This window comes from Camelina sativa, chromosome 16 (assembly GCF_000633955.1).
Source record: "Camelina sativa cultivar DH55 chromosome 16, Cs, whole genome shotgun sequence".
Classification (NCBI taxonomy): domain Eukaryota; kingdom Viridiplantae; phylum Streptophyta; class Magnoliopsida; order Brassicales; family Brassicaceae; genus Camelina; species Camelina sativa.
Window position 1 is genome coordinate 18774184 of NC_025700.1, and position 18896 is coordinate 18793079.

At 36.3% G+C, this 18896-nt stretch overlaps 4 protein-coding genes, 1 long non-coding RNA gene and 1 pseudogene across 6 annotated transcripts; 1 reads left to right on the forward strand and 5 right to left on the reverse strand.

Annotated features, from left to right (window-relative positions):
• On the reverse strand, positions 498-2526 carry LOC104751153 (inorganic pyrophosphatase 1-like). The gene is made up of 4 exons (XM_010473045.2): positions 1999-2526; positions 1655-1776; positions 1308-1515; positions 498-1051 (listed from the first exon to the last, which is right to left on the reverse strand). Exons 1-4 carry the CDS (start codon positions 2146-2148, stop codon positions 656-658), a joined length of 876 nt encoding a protein of 291 aa, XP_010471347.1. The 5' UTR covers positions 2149-2526; the 3' UTR covers positions 498-655.
• On the reverse strand, positions 3313-4453 carry LOC109129400. The gene is made up of 2 exons (XR_002035710.1): positions 3945-4453; positions 3313-3753 (listed from the first exon to the last, which is right to left on the reverse strand). It is a non-coding gene; the product is annotated as an uncharacterized LOC109129400 (long non-coding RNA).
• LOC104753808 lies at positions 8847-12267 on the reverse strand (annotated as a pseudogene).
• On the reverse strand, positions 12507-16724 carry LOC104751154 (anoctamin-like protein At1g73020). Of its 2 annotated transcripts, none has more exons than XM_010473046.2 (15): positions 16125-16724; positions 15697-15766; positions 15483-15598; positions 15217-15343; positions 15027-15127; positions 14860-14951; positions 14670-14774; positions 14304-14573; positions 14074-14206; positions 13884-13997; positions 13731-13798; positions 13515-13645; positions 13330-13412; positions 13130-13237; positions 12507-13043 (listed from the first exon to the last, which is right to left on the reverse strand). In XM_010473046.2, exons 1-15 carry the CDS (start codon positions 16290-16292, stop codon positions 12735-12737), a joined length of 1995 nt encoding a protein of 664 aa, XP_010471348.1. In that variant the 5' UTR covers positions 16293-16724; the 3' UTR covers positions 12507-12734. The 2 variants fall into 2 exon arrangements, with proteins under 2 accessions (XP_010471348.1, XP_010471349.1); XM_010473047.1 differs by having other exon boundaries at positions 12804-13009.
• Positions 17006-18393, forward strand: LOC104751155 (ESCRT-related protein CHMP1B). Its single transcript, XM_010473048.2, has 2 exons — positions 17006-17481; positions 17907-18393. The coding sequence occupies exons 1-2, from the start codon at positions 17157-17159 to the stop codon at positions 18191-18193; spliced, it is 612 nt and encodes a 203-aa protein (XP_010471350.1). The 5' UTR covers positions 17006-17156; the 3' UTR covers positions 18194-18393.
• On the reverse strand, positions 18301-18860 carry LOC109129525 (jacalin-related lectin 19-like; the record flags this gene model as incomplete). Its single annotated transcript, XM_019237793.1, has 1 exon — positions 18301-18860. A coding segment is annotated over one exon (327 nt), but the record flags the coding sequence as incomplete, so codon positions are not given.

The following is an 18896-nucleotide window of genomic DNA, read 5'->3' on the forward strand; positions in this document are numbered from 1 at the left end:
GAAATATTTTTTTATAGGCCAAGAAACTTAATGGCATCTGGTTTCAGCATTTGTCACAAAAATTCATGATCCATTAAACTATGAAAAAAGAACGAAACACGTATCACTATTTATGGGAACACCGTGAAGAATATTCGTGTAAAAATGATTCTCGTATTTGGATATTTGGGACCGCATGGTTGATGGCTCACGGCCACGGGGATTATATTCTTTAGATTTGGGATATCAAGGATTGTACTACATTTTAGGGTGACAAAAATACATGTGATATGAATGACGACGAAACAGCCATATGTGAGACGAGATTTCATTCCACAAGATTATATTATTACCAAACAAAAACTTCATAAGTCTTCTTTTTCTTCGAAATATAGTGTTTTCGCGTTACCTTTAATAATCACCTTAATTAGCTTAATTGAAGTTCGAATATTTAAGTGGTTAAGTTAAGTTATTATTAATCAAATAAAAGAGGTAATGAATAATTTTAAAAACAAAAATCACAATTTCTTGTAATATATGATTTTATCGTCACACAATAGTTAGGATAAATTCCAATCTTTTTGGAATACATGCATACAATCAAGCAAATGAAAAAAGAGGACAGAAGAATCACCACAGTTTATATTCTTCTTCCTTTACTATAATTAAAAAACATCTAACTAGACTGAGAAACACGAAGAGCACGAGGCATTAATATTGGTTCATGATGAACACTGTTGATCCCGACTACAGAGATGGTCTGCATCTTGCAGTTAGCCTCCGTACTATTCAACATCTTCTCCTTCTCTTCCTCCAATCTAATCTCCTCGATTATTCCTATTAATATCATCTCCAAGCTTTGGCCATCGGTCCATTCTCTAATCGCTGCTTTAATCAGCATCGGATTTTGACTAATTAGATCCCACACCGGGAAATTCTTACGTGGCATCACATAATCCTCTGCGGTTAGTTTCAAACTCGGACAGTAATCACCAGCTCCATCTCCAAGGTATATCATCTTATTCTTTCCTTCTTTAGCTAAAGATTGTTGAATCCTCTCAATGATCAAACCCTAAATAAATGTAAACATATATGATTATTAAAATAAGGTTTAGTAGCAGAAACGACCAAAGTGGGTCCATAGATATGACAAGTTTAGACTGTTTTCGGTCATCAAATGACCAAAACATAATATTTTAATGTCCAAACACTTGTCTTCTTTTAATTTTTTTAACAAACTTTGAAACACTTGTCTTTTTGTGGAAAATAAGGAGGAAAATAATAACAAATTGTAACGTTCGTAAAGAGAAGAATAAATGTAAAAGTACCTTGCACATGTTAGGAGGACAAGTGGAATTAGAGCAGCCATGAGGGGTTTTAGTGAAGTCGTGGTAAGGAGAGATTCTCAAGGTGCCACGTTCGTCGACATATCCAGGGTTCGAGTTAATCTCAGAGAAGAATTCACTTATCCCGAGATGCTCAACGATGGTCTCTATAAAGAACATGTTTGCGTCGCTCACTATCCTAAGCTCACACCTGGAAAACCGAACCGTAAATATCGGATCAGAAACGGTGGGTTTTGTCTAATTTGATTAGCAAAAAAATGTATATATCAGACATAAATTGATTGTTACAAATTTTTTTTTTGTTTAGAAATAATAATAACGTAGATTACCCTAATTCATGTGCAGATTTGATGGCAGGGACGACACGTGGATGGATTGGGATTGTTCTCAAGGCTTGTTTGATCTCCTCAATGGTTTTGCCTTGATCATGAAGCTCCTTCATCATACGATCCTGTTATTTTGTAATTTGTACAATTTCCATTAATTTAAGGTTTTATTCGAATCCGGGATGGTATTAAACAAAAACTTTGCAAGATAACAAAAAATTTTACAATGGATTGAAATCGCAAGATAATAATCGAATACACGACCGAAAAAAATCGAGTTGAGTTTATTTGAAAAAAAAAAAAGGAAAATGAGAAAAACAGAGGAAATCAGAGAAGGTAGAACAAACCATGAGTGTGTTCCAAGGCATGGTGGGAAGAAGTTGATTGAACAAATCAGTGAAGCCAAGTTCATCGATCACCCAATTATCGCTATCAACGTTGTCGAAGTCAAAAACAACGACAATGTTGTTGTTCTTGTTATTGCTCTTGTAAGCCATAACTCTTCTCAAGAAAAAATTGGTGATTTCTTTTGATGGATCTCTTGTCTCTCTCTTTGAGTTTTTGTTGGTTTGAGGAGAAGAGAAATGTGGTTTAGGTATTTATACAAAATGAAAGTAGAGGAAAACAATAGGGGGGGATTTTATTGGAGATGCCAATGGAATATTACCTTAAGGTAACAAAAAGGAAGAAGAGAGAAAAATAGAGCCATTTATGTTAACCGTTGGATTTGATGATGTTACGGGTCAAACATGGGTCTTGTATAGAGATCCAACGGTTGCGAGAGCGATTTTTTGCCTTTTTAGAAATTTTTTGGTAAAAGGTTTTTAATAAAAAAAGGTGAGGAGGAGGTAACGCGGGAATAAGAGAAGAATATTCCCAAACCAAATATATGTATATCCTTTTTTTTTTTGAAAAAGAAACCAAAATATATCCTTACTTCAAAATCAATTAAAAAAAAAATCCTTTTTATCAAGGAAAATACTTAAAAGGCAATACTATAGAAGATATATTGACGACACATCATATCATATGACATTCTGTATTATTTCAATCAAGATTTTTTAATGGAATGTTAGATAATTCTAAGTTCTAACCTAATTTTAGTTATATTTTTTATTAATCATTTATAATCTTTTAAGAAATTGATAGTTAGTGGTTATTTTTTTTTGATCATATTATTTTACAATCTTAACATTTACTATTATTTTTAATATTTTGCGATTTGAGATAGCTTTATAATAAATAATGTGATATAAATTATTATAGACAAAAATGGAACTGGATAGGAAGGCACTTGTAAGGAATCGTGAGGGACAAAGATTTAACAAAAATAAGAATATACTACTAATTAAGTACATAGCAGCCTTTTTCGGTGGCTACGTACAGGCTTTCATTGTATTGTTTTCATCTAGTATTTGATTTCTTCGTTATCGATCAAATCATTTTTCTAATTAATTGTACTATATAAGAGAACCCGACGACCACATTTTACCAATACCAGACAGGCGTCCACGATTTAGGACTGAATTATATCTAGCTCCAAAAATTTGACTGATTTCATTTACACAAATTTTGATTTAAGTATAAAGCATTTGGAAAATAACATTTTTCCTTTTGGTGTGTGATTTTCGTATGTAAAAAAAACAAGGAAACTGCATAAAGATTTGAAAAAACGTTGGGAGTTAATGTTTTCACCTAATCAACAAATGTTTTAGAAAAAAGAAATAGATATCGATAAATGAATTAGTTGTTGACTCTTGGACTTGGAGAACCTAAGCAACATGAGTCTTGGACTTGGAGAACCTTACTGCAACTTCGACCTCTCACACTTAGATTCCTCAGGTGCGAAGTGGGTAACGGTCAGCAAGTAAGTTTCTGGTTTGATTGGTGGACTCCACTAGGTCCACTAATTCAACTAATGGGACAATCTGGTCCAAGGCAAATAGGTATCCTCATTTCATCAACAGTCGCTCAAGCATGTTCTCCTACAGGGTGGCTCATTCAATCTGCACGCTCTCCCCAGGCGGAGACTCTGCAAATCCACCTCACCACATTAACCCCTCCGAGTCTCTCAAACACACCTGAAGTGTTCCTTTGGAAAACTGAAGAGGAAGAACATTCTAGTTTTACCACAAAGAAGACTTGGGAGGTGCTTAGGCAAAGGCAAGAACCACCCCCGTGGGCAAATCAGGTTTGGTATAAAGGTAATATCCCGCGTCATGCTTTCATGCTGTGGATAACACACCTAAACAGGCTACCAACAAAAACAAGATTAGCAAGTTGGGGCATGTACCTGGACACAACCTGTTGTCTGTGTGGTCGTGATCCAGAGTCGCCAGACCATCTCTTCCTTCACTGCGACTTCAGTGAGCTGCTATGGTTAGAGGTAACTCGGCGGTTAGGATACACTCCCTTTGTTTCCACACATGGGATGCTTTCTCGGCTTGGATGGACATCAAAGACACCACTTCTCCACAAACGCTTCGTCGTCTTGTTGCTCAGGCGCTAGTCTACACAATTTGGATTGAAAGAAACAACAGGATGCATAACAATTTATCCACCCAGCACAGGTTCTCTTCAAGGTTCTTGATCGGCAAATACGGGATGCCATCCTCGCAAAGGCACATCGGAAAATTTTCAAAAGGCTTTTGCAAGTGTGGCTTAGAAATCTATAGATCATATTGATACTTTCGGTCTATTTGCAGATATCCCATTGTTTTTATTTTTTTGGACAAAGGTTATCTTCTGTATCAAGCTTTTGTAATCACTACAATTAGATTTTCTATAATAAAAATTCACATATTTTCAAAAAAAAAATGAATTAGTTGTTGGATCCGTGACACTAGAGCAATGGCAAACTCATAAGCTTTGCCACCTAATAAGATATCTCAGAAACACGTTGCCTTGCAATATGTGATTTACAAGACGCGTCAGCGTTTCTGAACTTAGCAAACGTGATATCCGTATCTGCTTTGAATATGTAATATAAAGGGTCATAACTTACTAACATAAATAANAAAAAAAAAAAAAAAAAAAAAAAAAAAAAAAAAAAAAAAAAAACTTACTAACATAAATACCCATGAGTTTTATTTATTTAGATTAGTAACAAAGTGTGTAAAACGGTAATGAAAGAGTTTCAGACAATTTCACATTTAGAGCAAACAAATCCCTTCTATTTCGCAACAGAGTATCTCACGTTAGATATAATGTGTTGTGTTGTGTGTGATATAATCAAACTTGAAGGCTATTTTTATAAATTGGTAAGAATTATGAGTTTTAGGGAAGAGCTAGTCTCATGTCTAGCTAGTAGCTATACGCTTTCATGTATCAGTATCACGTGATAGTTAGTTTATCGATTTCTAAAAAGTAAAATTTGATTCCCAACAACAATACATGTCTCACGAACTATAGTTTGACACATACTTATTCGGTAACCTAACAACACTGACATTGAGAATCGGCATCTATATACATCTATACGCTCGTGATTCCTTGTTTCCGTTGATTTTTATTGTATGGCAAAAAAAATATGACAAAACAGAAAGTTTGTTAGATATTCTCATCTTATAGTTACCACTATTATATGCGATTCGTAAGAATAAGATTTGTGAATTTTAGAACTGCGGCCAAATCTTGTTCTTTTTCTTAATCAAATTATTTTAGTTTTCCAAAAAGCAAAACAGTTTCAAAAGTAGATTCGTTCTTTTCTGTTTGCGACATGTCACGCGTGTCCCATTAAAATCTTAATCGCACTTACTTAAAGCTGCCAAGTTCCCAAGTATCGTGCAGTCCAATAATCCAGGGTCTAATTATAATAAACTGGAGTAATAGTTAACATTTTACGTACACGACATTAGAAGTGTGTGCTACGGAAAACTGAATCACGCGAGTGTATGTATACCAAGTAAGAATATTACGAGTGATCATACATATTTTTGTTCTCGTTTATTAACTGATCTCACACAAGACTAGATTCTATATAACATTACAAAAACACTTATTAGTACAAACCAGACAATAAGCTATATGATTTATGTTTTATCTAAAATCTTACAGTCACATGCTTTATCTAAATTCTATAAATGCATGCATAGGCCCACGACGACGCTGTGTCTTTTCATCCATTAAGGCAACCAAAAATCAACTATTCGTCCATTTTATTGCACCATTTTGTTCTGCTTTAACTTTTACTCTGTTTTATTATTTTTTTTTAAAATAAATTTACTGTTTATTACTGTTGCTGATTTTATATAATAACTTTCCTATTTTATACAGATATACTAGTATTTGACGCGTAGCGCGGGAGTTAGATTAAGGTGTGATATGTGCCTTTTTGGTGAATATTTTTTTATGTGTTTTGTTAATTTCTCATTATATCTATTTTTCAATTTCTTTCGTTTGTTTTTGTTATTTTTTTTATGGTGATTTTGCCTTTCTTTCAGCTTTTTTGCATTAAATATATTGTAGTCATTAGTTTTATATTTTTATTTTAAATTAGTTATATTTCTTTATAATTTTGTTTTGCTTTTCAGTTATTTAAATTGCATATGTGTAGATTTAATGTATAAGTTGATGTGTGGATGTAATTGATTTTTGTGCATTGTTTTTTTGTTCGTCATCTGTTGGATTGATTGTTTTTCTGCATTTTTTTTATACGTGGTTGTAATTCCTTGTTTTTTTTAAGAATATGTATCTAACGAAATTTGTGACAAATGTTTGTCAATGCTTTTGTGTAATTTTTAGTAAGGTTTTAAATTTACTTACATTCCGGTGCTAATTGTTTTTTTGTATTACATTCATTGGGCCCAATATCCGTTTAGACCTTTAAAAGTAGTGGTCTATTGGATGTATTTGTCCTTTTGGGAAATAGTCCGTGTCTTGTAACTGTGTTTTTTCTGGATTTAATTCTCTAGTACCCCTATCTCAAGAATTCTTTTCTACACATCCACTTTAATTCTACATACCCGTCTTCTTTAATGAAAAGACGAGACTACCTCTCTAACAATTTTTAAATAAAAATCAAACATCCTAGGTGTACAAGTTGCACCTGTTGCACCAGTTGTACCCGTGACACCCTAGCTGTACCCCGCATAGTAGGATTCGAACCCTGGGCGCGCGCGTGCGCATGGAGCTCGCAACCACTGAGCTACTGTGTTTTTTATTGAACACTTACTATTTTAATTATATTTAACCTTTAACAACCTTCATTAAGGGTAATATTGTCTTTATACCATTGAGGAGTTTTTGAGAAATTGTTTTGATGGATAGAGGGATATGAGATTTTGGTCCGTTTTTTCTTCTTTGTCGTATATCGCTAGTTGAACGGAATGGTGTGTATCAATATTTCGATCTACTGGATAGTAGAAGGCTGGTAAATCTTATTTTGATGGGCGTACTTTGTTTTGAAGCATCTATTGTATCGATACAAAAAACTTAAATTTTATTCGCGTCTTTGGGGTGTTTTCGTCTTGGCTTCGCATCGTTGGTGGGTAATCGGTTCTCCCCTGGTTAGTTCGTTGAACATCTGTGTTAATTGGTTCTCTCATGTGTACTTTGATTCTCTAATTAATTAATCGACTCTTTTAAGAAGGTAGTTGTAATTTTAGTTTCATTAAGACCATCTCTGTATTTGCCTGGATTTACGGTGTTTTCTATTTTGCTCTATTTGGAATTTCTCGTTTTTTTGTTGGTTTACGTTTGCATATGTATTGATTCTGAAATAGTATTGGTTGTTTGATAGCTTGGGGATGAGGTACCATGTGATGCAGGGAGGAAACACTCTGGTGAAAAAAAGGGTATGACCCTGAGGTTATCGACATCAGGTCGCTGAAACCATTCAACCTCCACACAATCGGAAACTCAGTAAAGAAAACACACCTGGTTTTGATCGTGGAGGAGTGTATTAGAACCGGTGGGATTGGCGCAAGTCTTTTACAGCTGCCATTAACAAAAAAATTTCATGACTATTTAAATGCTCCGGTGATGTCTTTGTCTTTTCAGGACGTTCTGACACCTTATGCTGGTACACTGGAGGAGTGGACCGTGGTTCAACCAGCTCAGATCGTGACCGCTGTTGAGCAGCTTTGCCAGTTAATTCATACTAATCCGGTGAACCAATATTTATCATTTACATCTCCATTTTCTTTCTCTTTAGTTTAGCTTGTTAAAGAATTTGTCCAAGTGGAAATTGGTTTTGTTGAAGTTTTATCTCCTTTGTTGTGTTTTGGAATATTTTTTTTGTAACTTAGAGAATGTTTTGTTTGTTAATTTACCTCCCACATCATAATCTCCTTACGTCCACTCCTCTTTACTCTGAGTTTCAGCTTCACGAGCTTGTGATTGTTGAACGTTTGCCTTAGGGAGATTATTTAAATTGTGAAACCAGCTTAAAGGTTCCCTTACATCCTCGGTATCAAGTAAAATGATCACTTGATCTTTTCTCAAGTCTTGTTTTGATTTATTTCAATAAGATTGGATCTTTATTCCTCTATCATCCATCTCCAGCCTCTTGACGACCGTGGATACTCTAGAGTGGAGTTTGGAGAGCCAGACTTGTTCTTTTTCCCGAGCCATGTACAAACCACCGACATGAACAGAGAAGATGTTTGGTTTTGTCGATTGGCAGATCAAAGACTGAAACCAGCTCTATTTTCTGGGATATCCCTGCTGGAATTAGGGATCATACAAAGTATGTTTCCGCCTTGACATTCGCAGCAATGGTTTTGTCTACAATTTCAGTTCTTGTGGCATCGGTTTTGAGCTCAAAGGTTGAATCTTGTAAAAAATCAAAGTAGTCATAATAACTCAGTTTTTTTGGTTTCAGACTTCTTTGTGACAGTCATTTGAGTCAATTTTTTTGTTTCCGCTCAGCACAGATGAGGGAATTTAAACTAATCCAAAACCATGACCTTGCATGATCATTCTGATTTATCAAACCGGATAATTCATGAGAAACACATACTTTCTCTCAACTCCAGCAAAAAGTTTGCACAACAAAAAATCCAAACATAGAGCCACTCTATTACATGAACCAATGAACCCACATGCCACCCACAAACCGAACCGAAGCAAATCACACTACAAAGCCAACTTCTACGTATTGTCTTCAAAATGTGTTATATATACCTAGTAGTTCCACTCACTGACACTTTTAAGATCGATGAAATCACCCAAAAGACTTGTTCTTGGTTTTGAATCAAGCTGCGAGTACGATGATCACAAACAGGAGTACAATGCCAAATATCACCAAGAGGCTCTTGGCAAGAGCAAGCATGTCTGCGTGTAAACAAGATCAAGACATAAGAGCGTGGCCTAATCTATCCGAAAGGTTTCCTAAAAACCATTCATTCACTGTATTGCCTGAAAAGTTTGAGAGTTTTACCAGAGATCAGTTTGACCTTTGTGTCTTCGCGGCTTGCGCCAGCTGAGTTTTGCCTTTTGAAGTTGCAGCACGGGAGTTATCGATGTGAGTACCGATATCATCTGCAAAAATTAAATAAAAAAGAAAGTGAGTTTTATAACTGTAGATTTGATAAGGACATGTTCATATTGAGTTTATTAGATTTTACCTATCATGACTCCTTGATCGTTAACCAAAACCGCAAGATCTTTGAAGATTTCATTAACCTCGCCAACTTGATTATGGATTTCTTGTATTCCTTGCTCTTGTTCTTCAATCACTTCTTCATTGAATGCAATCTCGTTGTCTAACAACACAAGTTCCTGCCTGCACCACAATTTTTTGAGATGTCACAACATAAGTCACATCTCAAACAATGGAGAGAGAGATGTGTCAAAGATCTGTTCTTTATTACAGTACCACCTACCTTTTAGACTCCTGAAGTTGTGCCCGCTGTCCTGGGGCCTTATCTACCTCACTGATCGTGTAACTATATACCAAACCAACCAAGACAACTATGGAACATCATTATCAAAACCAGACAAACAATTCACAAAAAAATGAATGCTTTTGATCTCTAATCATTGATTCAGAGTATAAAAAACCACATAAACAACAACAATGGTGTTACCTAGAGGTAATAGCGGATTGAGGAACAAAGGGGGCATAGGTGGTTTCTCTTTCAGCAGCGGTTTGTTGAGCTTTCTGAAACTCTTTTAAAACAGCTTGAAAGTCCTTTGCAAGCTTAGCATCTGCAATCTTCTTACTTGGCTACACACACAAAACAACTCTCAATCATCAAAGAGACGAAGACAAATATATTGACAAAACTCGGGATTTCTCTTCATCTTTTAGTAAGGATAAATCAAAGAGACGAAGACAAATATATGAAACATGAAATTGGAGAAGAAGACATTATATAGATACACGAATTAAAGATAGCGTAAAGGGTCTTCAATTGAAAGAACGAGCATTGAAGGGGATGAATTACAGTAAGAGAAAGACGTTACAATGGAGATCGAAGAGAGCGAAGACAGCGAAAGGGTGTGGAAGATGAGAAGGGCAGGGACGCTTCAGGTCCTCAGCGCCGTNAGAGGCTCTTGGCAAGAGCAAGCATGTCTGCGTGTAAACAAGATCAAGACATAAGAGCGTGGCCTAATCTATCCGAAAGGTTTCCTAAAAACCATTCATTCACTGTATTGCCTGAAAAGTTTGAGAGTTTTACCAGAGATCAGTTTGACCTTTGTGTCTTCGCGGCTTGCGCCAGCTGAGTTTTGCCTTTTGAAGTTGCAGCACGGGAGTTATCGATGTGAGTACCGATATCATCTGCAAAAATTAAATAAAAAAGAAAGTGAGTTTTATAACTGTAGATTTGATAAGGACATGTTCATATTGAGTTTATTAGATTTTACCTATCATGACTCCTTGATCGTTAACCAAAACCGCAAGATCTTTGAAGATTTCATTAACCTCGCCAACTTGATTATGGATTTCTTGTATTCCTTGCTCTTGTTCTTCAATCACTTCTTCATTGAATGCAATCTCGTTGTCTAACAACACAAGTTCCTGCCTGCACCACAATTTTTTGAGATGTCACAACATAAGTCACATCTCAAACAATGGAGAGAGAGATGTGTCAAAGATCTGTTCTTTATTACAGTACCACCTACCTTTTAGACTCCTGAAGTTGTGCCCGCTGTCCTGGGGCCTTATCTACCTCACTGATCGTGTAACTATATACCAAACCAACCAAGACAACTATGGAACATCATTATCAAAACCAGACAAACAATTCACAAAAAAATGAATGCTTTTGATCTCTAATCATTGATTCAGAGTATAAAAAACCACATAAACAACAACAATGGTGTTACCTAGAGGTAATAGCGGATTGAGGAACAAAGGGGGCATAGGTGGTTTCTCTTTCAGCAGCGGTTTGTTGAGCTTTCTGAAACTCTTTTAAAACAGCTTGAAAGTCCTTTGCAAGCTTAGCATCTGCAATCTTCTTACTTGGCTACACACACAAAACAACTCTCAATCATCAAAGAGACGAAGACAAATATATTGACAAAACTCGGGATTTCTCTTCATCTTTTAGTAAGGATAAATCAAAGAGACGAAGACAAATATATGAAACATGAAATTGGAGAAGAAGACATTATATAGATACACGAATTAAAGATAGCGTAAAGGGTCTTCAATTGAAAGAACGAGCATTGAAGGGGATGAATTACAGTAAGAGAAAGACGTTACAATGGAGATCGAAGAGAGCGAAGACAGCGAAAGGGTGTGGAAGATGAGAAGGGCAGGGACGCTTCAGGTCCTCAGCGCCGTCGTCAGTTGTGGAGTATTATCGTCGAGAGGAGTTGCCGGCCAAAAAAACAGGGCTTAGTCGATAATGTCACAAAATTGAGATAACGAATTGGGCTTTCTCAGTTCGAAAATATGGGCTTCTTTCAAGAAATGGGCTTACGAAATAAAGGGGTATGCTAAGGTGACAACACCAGGAGTGAAAAAACTATACTTTATATATATATATATATATATATATTTGACTGTTGCTTATTTTCTCCACTAATTTTATTTCAGAAAACAGATCATTAGCTTTCCCAAAAAAAATAAGAAGGAAAAATCACTGATAGGTGAGGGTTCTAAATAATCTTGTGGTGATTATTTCATGAACTAGCTCTTTTAATTTATAGTAAACGTTCGAGTTTGGAACGAGCAAGATATATAGGCGACTGCCATACATACAATAATTAAATATTCAAAAGTACTATAAAAAAAATTAATTAATAAAAAACACCACAATTGTGAAAAAGTTTCAAGAAAAGTTTATAAAGAATTATTAAAAGATTTAGTAGGATTGTTATTAATAACCAGAAAAAATAGTAAGAGGTTAGTATTCCTCGCTTGTCGATTAATCCTTACTAATCAGAAGTTTATAGTATTTTTGGATCGTGATGGTAATTTACTAATTTTGAAATAATAAAACTATGTGATATCGTTGAAGATTTCTCTATGATATTATTTGTTTCAATGAAATAAAGTATATAAATGGCTAATTTCTAGCCATATAAATAAAACTGATGTTGAAAATACAATCAAAGACAAAACATTTGATATTTGATTAGGTGAAAAGAATTTCAGTAACCTTACTATTCAAAAAAAGAAATTTCCACTAATTATAAAAGGAGAAACTGACAAAAAAACCCATCTTTATAAATGAAACGAAAAATATCATATCTTTGACCCAAAAAGAGAAAATTATTGTTCTAATAATTTCATCTTTACAAGACTATAGCTTCAATCATAAATGGGAAACGGAGTACTAATTAATTGCTACTTCAACCATCCATGGAGTCCAGAAATGTTAATAGACACTACATGAGAAATGCTCAAAGTAATAGAAATTACAGGACATGTCACATGTGAATCACAACCATCGATCACATTAGGGCTGTTCTTCTCTATAGCTTTTGCCCAAATAATTTATAATATATATTAAAATGATTTCTTCATAGTTCAACTCGTTACAGACAAAACCGAAGATACAAGTCTCTAAGATTATCACACAGCTTCTGCCTTCTATGCACAAAAGGATGTAACGAATAAATCAAACTGCACACACACACAAAAAAAGGAAGAAGCCTTTTGGCATTCTTTGATTCTAATATTTTCAGGTTAACGGCGCTCCGAGTCTTCTTGTTGTTCTTGTTCAGGTTTTGTCATGGAAGTAAATTCACCAGAAATGCTTCTCAAGAGCTGTTTACAGTACATGTCTTGTGCTTGTGTCACATTCTTCACACGACTGGCTCTAACCCAAGCAGGTTCCTCAGGGACGAGACGAGAGAGACCAAATTTCAGAAGCAAGAGTACATGTTCCATGATGAGAATTGCAGCGAGCCCTGGTTCGATCTTCCATTTGCCTTCTTGGTCATATAAGCATACCAAGAGTGCTGAGTTTGTGCAAATGGACATTACTACTAGAAACTGAAAACACAGAAGAAAGAAATCACTAAATGCACTGAGATAGAAATAGTAATATAGGATCGCTATTTTCTTGCTATCCATTGTACCTGCCATATGTTTAACCAAGCTCCAATTGTTGCAGCAGCACGAGGAAGAGGTCTACGAAGTGTCACCAATAGCTTTAAGGCATTTGTTCTTATTTCCATTATATTGCTCTGTTGTACGACATAAATTCATGACTTTAAGAGAAACAAACGAAAACTTAAGATGAAATTGAGGAAGTGATATTAGAGAATGTAGATGTTACCACTGCAGCAAGGGCAAAAGCAAGAGGGAAGGCACAAGCAAACATCATGATCATTCCAAACTGCAAAGCCAGCTCGAGCGAATCTGCAATGCAAAAGGCAATTTCACATTTCGATATTTTTGAGCTGAGACATTTTCAAGCTACATCCAAACAAATCACACAAAACCATTGACTTCATATATTACCATCAAAAAGTCCATCTTCAAGTTCTACTCCAATGCTTGCAGAATATGTAGGCTTGAAATATTCCTTCTCCACTCTTGAAGCTATTTGAATCTTTCCTGTTGATGATCCACCTTCACGTTTCTTCTTCGTCCTGGAAAAAGAAAGAAGCTATATTAATTTCTTACAAGTTTTGAGCATACGCTTTATAAGCTGTTTAGGTGAAATAAAGAGCGTACCTAGCTTTATATTTTCTGTAGCTGTACTTAAGATAAGGTAAAGAACCATCCATCAAAGTCCAGAAAACCTGGAGAAAATTAACTTTTAAACATATGCAGGTAACAACATCTTCAGAGGAGAGTTTCTAATCACATCACCATCTTTCTTGTTACCTGTGAGATTATTAACCGTTGGATCAATACTTGTCGAAGTGTCATGAAGTTTCGATGTAAAAGAACGTGGTAGAAGATCCCAATGTATGTCTGCATAAAATAGAGCCCGAAAACCTGCAATGTCGAAAATTTCCAAAGCAAAATGATTAGAAAATAGAAACAGTGCTCTGTAAAAAAGTGCTGTCCTTACTTTGTAGATTAAACTGTTAGCTCGATATTCCACACTCTCGTTGATTTCTCGATTTATGAGCTTGACAGATACTTTGCCTCCCAATCTAGTGAGGTACTGAATAACTAGAAGGTAGATAGCTGTCAAAATATACCTGAAACCATCATAAAAAAAACTGTCATGATTCCAACTTAGTTGCTAAAACATGAGACTGGTAAAGCTAGTAAAGAAAAAAACGAGTAAGCGCTCACTTGACAACATCAGATGTGATAATCTCGTAAATATGAGCATACGCCAGCTCAAATGGAAGTTGGAGGCAGATAATGCTCATGATAACAAGAACATCATTCCTAAACCTCTTGCGGTAAGCAAACCATTCATATCTTTGATACGCTGCCTTCTCTTTGGATCTCTCATCTCCGATATTCTTTATAAGCTCCTTTGGAAACGGAAGGGAGCTCCATTCCATTCCGAGAAATCTATATCCTTGACTGGGGCCAACTAAACAATTGATCTGCCATCTATTGGTAGAGAATCGACAACAAGAAATGAAATCAGAAAATGAAAAGAAACATTAAACTGTTGCATAGTTATGCATCAGTGTAGGGGAATCCCACCTAGCTAACAAGGCCGCGTTTTTGCGTTTCCAGAACTGTAGAAACAAGGCAGCCCAGAGTATTGTGCTCACAAAGAAACTTGGGAGAGCAAGAAATTGCAAGGATCTGATCAAAGAAAGATTGAAAATAAGGTGTGGCATTATGTCTAGTAGTATTTACTTACAAGCTTGTAACAGAATTAAGAACTTACCCAAAATTAACCATCTGGACTATAAACCCAAGCAAGGCTGGAAATATCAACCATTGCGTATACATTCCCAAGAACGAAAAGTAGACTCCAATCTGTGATTTTCCTATGTGATGAGTTTCACAATGCTTTCTGTTACATATAGGATACTAAGATTTATATGTGTCTACCTTTGCACCGAAGTAAGAGTAGATCTGATCAGTTGGTTGGTTTGTAAAGTTCCACCAATTTAATGCCCAAGTTTGGAGAAGTTCCTTCCTCTTGAATTCATCTACAAGCAAAACGTATTTGTGTGAGAATTTTAAACCATTCTAAAGTCTAGACTGGTTGTAACCCAACAGGTACAAAGGATTAGCTTACCATGAAGAGGAAACATTTGTTTAATGACGCCCTCTGATTCCAACCTTCGAACTAATGATTCCCCTGCTGCCCAACAAAACTCTCTGCCATCAAGTTTCAGAGTGACATCGTACCCACCACAGTTTACCTATAAGTCAAGAATTCATTTGCTGTGTCATGACTCAAGAACACTGTAAATTGACATACTAAAGCAATCGAAAACATGTTAACAGTTCAATCAACGATGTATAATAACAATATAAAAGATACAGAGAGACAGAACTTACAATTCCATAAAGAAGATGTTGATAGCACCGAAAACGTTCAAACCAGCTAAACAGTAAACCATCAGGTTGCCGAAAGAAAGCCTCAGACCCTTGCATCTCAAAGGGCAGATCAATTCCTGAATTGAGGATAACCAGCAAACTTGTGAGGAACACGAAATGAGGCTGCGCTTAACAGATGTTCATTTATCAAGTTAATCCCGGAATCAATATTTACCTAGACGAGTAGGTTTGCGTATATGAAGCTCTGCTGCTGCATTGCCCAAGGTCTCCAAGGGAGCTGCTACCTGAAGAAATACTTAGAGTTGCAGTTATCTCTCATAGAAGCAAAACAGTCAATTCTACAGATTTATGGCTAAATAAGTCACCAAACGGTTGAATCCTAATACTAGATACCGTTAGACATAATTATCAAGTTTTATATCAAACAAAATTTGTATTCCTCCAAAAATTCACTCTTCCAGGACCCTCCTCGACCTCCAGATTAGTACTTTCATGAGACAACATGCAAGAATTTCGACTTGCACTTGAGAAAAAAAACCCTAGGAAGAATCAATATTGAGACTTCACCCTTGAAAAACACTATGTGATCACAAATTAACAAGTAAGTTGGGAAAAGTAAGATGAAACAAAGAAAGGACCGACCTTGAGAAACTCATCTGCGAGACCGACGACTCTATCAACAACCATCCCTCTCTTCTTAAGTTCAGTCACCAAAACCTCAACACAGTTTCCTTCTTCTTCCAGAACCCGCTTCGGAACCACCATTGCAACCTCGTGAACGACTCGCTCCTCACCATTACTCCCATTCATCTCCAAAAAACCCCCAATCACACAAGGCAAAAAAAAAAAAAAAAAAAAAGCTTCACGAAACTTGGCTAAGTTAGCTGAAAGCTTCTAACTTTCCTCTAATTTTTTTTTCCAAGATCTGACCCAAATGCCTTAATGAGTATTCACCAAAGGTTCTAACTTTTTTTTCCTTTTCCACTTTTTTTTTTTCTAAACTACTTTTCTAATCTAATTTTCCGGTTTCTGGGCCATAAAAGGGGATCAGGGTTTTAATTTTTAAAGTCGGAACACTGCAAAAATCAAGAATACGATTTCGAAAACATCGAACTTATCACACATCCCTCGCGAATTTCTTTGGGGAGTTTTTTTTTGGCACAGCTTCTTGCGTTTAATCCAACAAAAAAAAAAACGTTTCTGGAAATTGGAAAAGACAAAGCTTTGGTTTTTAAATTTGAAAAATTGGATTTTGAAATTTGGAAAGAAATTTAGGAACAATTTAATTTAACATGCAAAATTCCAAAAGAAGTTCGGTATGAGTTGGCACGCAGACGATGACTGATCCATCGTGTACAAAGCGTGACACATCGGACGGTGCTTAGTCACTTTTAACACGTGTGCCTTGTGTGTGTGACTGTTTAAAACGTAAACCGGGTATGACCGACGTTTTGATTGAACCGGTTAATTCCGAATCGAACTAAGAAAACCAAAATTGACTTTATTAGCTTCCCTTCTTATCTCTCAAATGATCTCTTCTTCAATCTCTCTTCAAAACATTAACAAACGCGTCAAGATATTTTTCCCAAATACAGAGAAAACCCTAAAGTCTCCATTTTTTTTTTGGGTGATAATTTCTACAGGAGGGAGATCTATAGAGGAATCGATTCAAACATGGGTAACACAGATAAGCTGATGAATCAGATATTCGATTTGAAATTCACGTCCAAGTCTCTTCAAAGGCAATCGAGGAAGTGTGAGAAGGAGGAGAAAGCTGAGAAATTGAAGGTGAAGAAGGCGATCGAGAAGGGTAACATGGATGGTGCTCGGATCTATGCTGAGAACGCTATTCGTAAGCGTAGCGAGCAGATGAACTACCTTCGTCTCGCTTCTCGTCTGGATGCTGTTGTTGCTCGTCTCGATACCCAGGCTAAGATGACCACCATCACCAAATCCATGACCAATATCGTCAAATCCCTTGAGTCTTCTCTTGCCACAGGTATTTTCATCATTGTTTCTTTTGCTGTATTTGGATGATCTGATTATTATCTTCGGGTGCTGCTCATAGGTTAGTATAGTGTTTACAAAAGAAGTCTCCTTTCTCATGCTGGTTGAAAAATTCCGAGTTTTAGTATTGTTTCTGTCGGTGGGTTGTGTTGCTGATCATTTAGTTAGGGCTTAATTTTTGTGAAACCGAGGTTGGATATACATAATCACCATGGTTTAAACCGTATTAGTTATGAGTTAATATATTTTAAGGGAATGTAAACTTTAGGGATGCTTCTGAATAGACAGGAAGGTTTTGTTCTTGTGGAAAGACATGAAAGGGTTCATCTTTTTGTTCTTTCTGTGATAAAAATAACCCTTTAGTCTGAGTTGGGCAAATGTATTCACTTCGTTGTATTCAATTTTGGTTCTTATCAGGCAATCTACAGAAGATGTCTGAGACGATGGATTCATTCGAGAAGCAGTTTGTGAACATGGAGGTTCAAGCTGAGTTCATGGAGAACGCGATGGCTGGTTCAACTTCCTTGTCCACTCCAGAAGGAGAAGTCAACAGCCTTATGCAGCAGGTTGCAGATGACTATGGTTTGGAAGTCTCTGTGGGACTTCCTCAGCCTGCTGGTCATGCCATTCCTACTAAGACAGAGGAGAAAGTCGATGAAGATGATTTGTCGAGGAGGCTTGCAGAGCTTAAAGCCAGAGGATAAGTTCGCTAACCGACATCCTTGCTTGGACGATCTGCCGCTTTGCACGCGATCCTTGTCGAATTGTTGCTGCTATTATCCGCAAACACGGGCTTATTTGTGTATATTGCTTACTTTGAAATATGCTTTGTTTATAACTTAATATGAAAAACCTTCGTGTGTTTTTAGTTTTTACCATTACAATGATATGCTTTCCTTTTGAATTGTGTGCATTAAAGAGAGTATCTTTGGCAGTAACTTTTGGTCTTATGGACTATAAGATACATCCAACATCCTTATTCGTAGAGTCTATCTAGTACATTCTATGCAGATATGCTATCTGATCAAGTCTGTGCAATAGACTTTATGATGCTACTATCCTTGTGAGCCAGTGAATCTTCTTCCGAAGCTTGTTGACCATCTTGGTTGATTTAGGACGTGAAAGATGGAACCCGATGGAGTCAAGGTACCAGCCGCTCCTACCGTTCATGCCAACAATGCGTCCTCCATTGACTGAGAAAGTGAAGGGTGTTCCTTGTTCAACTCCGTAAGGTCCATAAACTTGTTTATTGCTTTTGAATGTCATTGATCTAATGACAGGGGTGCCACTATTAACCATTGGACAGTAGTAGCCACTCACGCCAATCAGATACTCGTCTGGGTATTGCAGCTTTATCTGCAAACACTCGGTTCATTTTAAAGAAGCCAAAATCTAAGAGAGACAGAA

What these genes read in the sequence shown, in the direction of transcription:
- LOC104751155 (XM_010473048.2), top strand. Translation starts at nt 17,157, where the DNA reads ATGGGTAACACAGATAAGCTGATGAATCAGATATTCGATTTGAAATTC. An exon ending in TGAGTCTTCTCTTGCCACAG is followed by an intron (nt 17,482 to 17,906) that starts GTATTTTCATCA and finishes GGTTCTTATCAG; the next exon opens with GCAATCTACAGAAGATGTCT.
- LOC104751154 (XM_010473046.2), bottom strand. Translation starts at nt 16,292, where the DNA reads ATGAATGGGAGTAATGGTGAGGAGCGAGTCGTTCACGAGGTTGCAATG. An exon ending in CTAACAGTTTAATCTACAAA is followed by an intron (nt 13,998 to 14,073) that starts GTAAGGACAGCA and finishes TCGACATTGCAG; the next exon opens with GTTTTCGGGCTCTATTTTAT. An exon ending in TGAAGATGGACTTTTTGATG is followed by an intron (nt 13,413 to 13,514) that starts GTAATATATGAA and finishes TTTGCATTGCAG; the next exon opens with ATTCGCTCGAGCTGGCTTTG.
- LOC104751153 (XM_010473045.2), bottom strand. Translation starts at nt 2,148, where the DNA reads ATGGCTTACAAGAGCAATAACAAGAACAACAACATTGTCGTTGTTTTT. An exon ending in AAATCTGCACATGAATTAGG is followed by an intron (nt 1,516 to 1,654) that starts GTAATCTACGTT and finishes TCGGTTTTCCAG; the next exon opens with GTGTGAGCTTAGGATAGTGA. An exon ending in GTCCTCCTAACATGTGCAAG is followed by an intron (nt 1,052 to 1,307) that starts GTACTTTTACAT and finishes ACATTTATTTAG; the next exon opens with GGTTTGATCATTGAGAGGAT.